We start from the raw sequence: 4,133 nt of genomic DNA, 5'->3' as shown, positions 1-4,133 counted from the left end.
TGTTTATGTGATGGTTTGACTAGAATCTGTGTGGGGACAGCTTGATTTGGACTGAATCAAACGGTAAAAAAGAAAATGAGCATTAACTGCAGTACATGGCAGAAAGGATTGTTTTCTACATGTTGGTCATGTGGCTGTATTGTCATTCCCTGTTTGTTGTGGAGGTTTGGGGGGTGGTTAGTTTTTTTGTAGTTTTCTTTTTTAATCAGAGTGGCTTTTTCATGCGCTGTAGAGGGGTGAGCACGAAATCACGCTTAGGTACCTACGAGGCACGGGGTGTAGAGGGTGAGAGGAACCAGGAGAGAGCTCAGGATTCAGTTCAGGTGTTTTGGAGGAAGGACACAGGGGAAAAATTAACTTGGGGGGGAAAAAAACAAAACATCATTTCAAGAAGCTGGCACTGGGCATCTTTCGGAGGATGGGGAGCACTGGATGATGATGGAGATGCTTCTGTCTCCTGGGCTTTGCATTTGAGGTGTCCCGCAAGTGGGACACGAGCGCTGAGTCCCAGAGGCTGCCTGAGGATGTTACCGTGTGTGAGACATTTGGAATGGGTTGCTGCTAACCTGGAAAGATTTGGGGAAGGCGCTTGTATTGCTGAAAACAGAACAAGTCAGTTTCACGCAAAAATGTTTGAAAGTAAGGTTTGCCTTTAATTTTTCTCATTCATCTTTTTCAAGTGGATAAAGCGAGAAAAATGTTCTCACGTGCCACCCCACCCTTCTGGTGCACAAGCGCTGCTGTCCGCCTGTTCAACAGCATTAGTTTTTGTCTTCAATATCATGCTGTCGTGCCAATTTTCGAAGACAAACACGTGAGCATCTGATCTTCTAACTGTGAATTTGTACGATCTGCCAGGCTGCAGGTTGTGGACTACACATGTGTCGGAGGTGACTGTCCGAACCATCCCGTATCCCCGTTCTGTCTGACTCCCATTTGTCAGTAACTTCATGTGCAGTTCACACGGTTCCAGATATGACTCCTGATTTTCGGTAAACCACTTCAGCTTGGCCCAGTCCTTGTGTGCAAATGATTCATTTCGATCAAAAATCAGTGGCATCTTTGTACGGAGAGAAATCCTAATGTTGAGGAGTTCAGTGTTTCTAAGATCCACACGTGACACCAAATGGTGCTTGACATAGAGCTGTCCTGGCTCTTCCAAGGAAAGGAGAGTTTCCATCAGCTCGGAGAGCTTGGACAGTCTCTGCATAATCAAGTCCCACTGGGAGAGGAAAGTTGTCGCGTCACAGGTCTCTACGTAACTGCTCAGCTCCTCCCGACCTTGTTCCAGCAGTTCTAACAGCTCGGTTAAAAGTGACAGCTGGATTTTAGTCTGGTTTTTTCCCACCTGCTTCACCCTCTGGAGTTGGCAGGGGTCTATCAGTTGCAAGATGCTGGTGCAATGCGCCACGTGGTTCTCATCTCTCATGTTCACGCATTTGGGCTCAATCTCCAAGTAAAAGTAACATTTCTTCAGGAGCTCAACTTTGCTCTGGTGATGTTGGAGGTAGTCGAAGCTCAGGTCATAGTGCAGGAACTGCAGAACAAGGCTTCTCCCTTCCAAGTACCGCTCCCAGCTGGCGCTGGCTTGTTCTTCGCTGCGCACTGTACTCTCTGAACTGGTTTCAAATTCATTCAACGTCACTGCCATGATTCCAAAGCTCAGGTGCTGTGTCAGAAAGCAGCAATAATAACATTAAGAACCAAAGGAAAAGCAGCTGTGAGGGAGTATAATCATGGCTGTGACTCTTCTCTCTTAATTATAAAGCTTATAAATTTGTAGATGAGAAGGAACTGCTAGACTATAGGTGTAGTTCCAGAGGAATTTTCCTTTATCGTTGTATGGTTTCTACTGTTTTGTGTAGTCTAGTTTTATATATTACAACCAACTGGTCTCCTGCTACCCCCCCTCGAGAGATTCTACCTCTGCTTAATAGATTCACTGTCAGGAACTATTCTCTGATACACTCTGCCAAAATTTCTCCCTATCTTATTATCTTGTTTCATTCTAATTAGATGCCTTTGTACTCCTGTAAGCAATTTCTTTCCATTCTTCTACATCTCTGGAGATGTCTGTTTTTCTCCCTTTGTAATCTGCCAGGCTGTTGAGGTTTGAGACCCATCTTCTAAGCCAATTCCTACAGCTACATAATCACCTTGGTGATTCAAATTAACCCTCTGCCCCCAAGCAAGGTGGTACGCAGCAGGCAGAACCGTGCAGTACGCTGAGTGCCAGCTCACAACAGCTTTCAAGAGGAGTGCTAGCGTTTTCCCTTGCGCCTCTGCCTTCAACAGTGGATCGACAGTCGTAACCTGACAACTTTTTCAGCAATGTATTGCTTTCCCTTTCTTTGGTTTTAGTTTACATCATCACTTTGGTCCATGATATCTACTCATTTTCTTGTAAAATACTGTTAATCTATAGACAGTCTACAGTAAGAGAATGAAACACATGTAAAGCACCTGTGAACAGGTAAGGGGTCGCTGTTAAGAAGGTGTTTTGGGAGTGGTCCTATGCGATGCTGTATCTTCTCTTAGTCTTAGTTTACTGGCAAAGCCGTGCTCTTGCCTGCTGAGCCAAGATGGAAGGTGTTTCTCTGTTGTGTTTTAGCTGAAGTACCTGCGGCTCACACAGCTTGTGTAGCATAAACAGACATTAGCTAAATAAATGCCTGTGGCCCTGTTGTCGGTGATATTGTAATGAGAACCCAGCTTGACACCGAGAATGTGGCTTTCAAATCAAGCTGGACACACTTGAAATAAATATGAAATTCTGAAAGTAAGATTTTGTGACCCCAGTCAGACTGCGATGATACATTCTAGCAACAGGTAACTTTCCTCATTCTATGTAATTTTCTGGTTATATTTAAATTCTTGTAGTATCTAACTGGGATATTTTAATTCTTCCATGTCTTGTAGAAGCTAGATGGTGATATCTAGTTGACAAAGCAATTTTTCTTGGCCTCATTTTCCTTAAATGCTTTACAGAACTAATAATACTTCCTCGTAGGAATTGCAAGTGTTTGTAAACCTTTCAGATGTCTGGCCCCTAGCGCACTACAATTTATACTAAAATTCACTCATTCGCAACAACTTTATTTCCAAGAGAGCTGTCAACTTAAAAAACAATCTGTATTTCCTTTTCACTTTTTTCTTTCCACAAAAAAAAAAAAAAAAAAAACCCAAACCTAAACCAAAGCAGTGCCAGTTCCTGGCATCCCCGTATGGAGTGCAACAGGGACAGCACATGCACCAGGTTACATTACTCCGCTTTCAGAGCAATTTGGCTCGCTAAAGCAGTCTGTTTGCCCACAGACAGAGCTGTGATTGTGCTTGTTTTCCCTTTCTGTTTTTATATCCCTTTTTTTTTTTTTTTCCCTTCTTGCCAGAAACGGCTGTTTTCCCAGTAGCGCCACGATGTTTGCAGCCTGGGAGGCTGCAGTTGCTGAAGGCAGGGCTGCGTGGCCCTGCGGTCCCCCAGACCAGGGCTTGAGGTGGTGGAAAGGGGCACCCATGGGAGACGGAGACCCCAACACTATCCCCGCAGCTCAAACCCAGCCCCTCACCCCACAGCTGTGGCCTCCTCACGCTGCCCCGGCTGGGGGATGAGCTCCGGCCTCTCCGGCAAGGGCCAAGCCCGGGAAGGCCCCAGCCGGCCTTACCCAGCCCCGTCGAGCCCCGACCCTCCTTGTCAGGCCCCGGCGAAGCTCCGTCCAGCGGCCCCGACCCCAGCGGGGTTTTACCTGCCGCCTGGCCCGGCCCAGCCGCACGCAGCCTTGCAGGCCGCGGCGGTTGCCATGGCGACGCATTGTGACGTGCGAGGTTGGGGCCTGTGCCGGGACTGAGGCCTGTGCTGGGACCGAGGCCTGTGCCGGGACCGAGGCCTGTGCTGGGACCGAGGCCTGCCTGCCCCCGCCACGGCCCAGGCCCGGGGAGCCGCAGGTAAAGCACCCAAGGACGAGGCTTCAGCATCTCGGGCGGACGCAGGTGCTGTTCCCGCTCCTTGCGGTCGGTTTCCATCACCCAGTTGTGCCCCGGCTGGCGGGGCTGAGTCCCCGGCACCCACCAACTCTCCCCCAAGCTCCTGCTTTTCGTCATGATGCTTTTTGCTCTTGGGCAGTGGTTTGTGGGGA

At 48.1% G+C, this 4,133-nt stretch overlaps 1 protein-coding gene across 1 annotated transcript; it reads right to left on the bottom strand.

The window, feature by feature from the left end:
- Window positions 1–374: 374 nt before the first annotated feature.
- Window positions 375–3,866, bottom strand: FNDC11 (fibronectin type III domain containing 11). The gene is made up of 2 exons (XM_074888518.1): window positions 3,663–3,866; window positions 375–1,669 (listed from the first exon to the last, which is right to left on the bottom strand). Exons 1-2 carry the CDS (start codon window positions 3,807–3,809, stop codon window positions 704–706), a joined length of 1,113 nt encoding a protein of 370 aa, XP_074744619.1. The 5' UTR covers window positions 3,810–3,866; the 3' UTR covers window positions 375–703.
- Window positions 3,867–4,133: the final 267 nt, after the last annotated feature.

The sequence above is a fragment of the Strix uralensis genome, chromosome 18 (assembly GCF_047716275.1).
Source record: "Strix uralensis isolate ZFMK-TIS-50842 chromosome 18, bStrUra1, whole genome shotgun sequence".
Lineage (NCBI taxonomy): Eukaryota > Metazoa > Chordata > Aves > Strigiformes > Strigidae > Strix > Strix uralensis.
This window is presented reverse-complemented; position numbering and strand designations above follow the sequence as displayed.

Excerpts from the sequence above, each read along its gene's own strand:
- FNDC11 (XM_074888518.1), bottom strand. The coding sequence starts at position 3,809 with ATGCGTCGCCATGGCAACCGCCGCGGCCTGCAAGGCTGCGTGCGGCTG. Across the intron at positions 1,670-3,662 it reads TCGGGGCTCGACGGGGCTGG|CACCTGAGCTTTGGAATCAT; the intron begins GTAAGGCCGGCT and ends TTTCTGACACAG.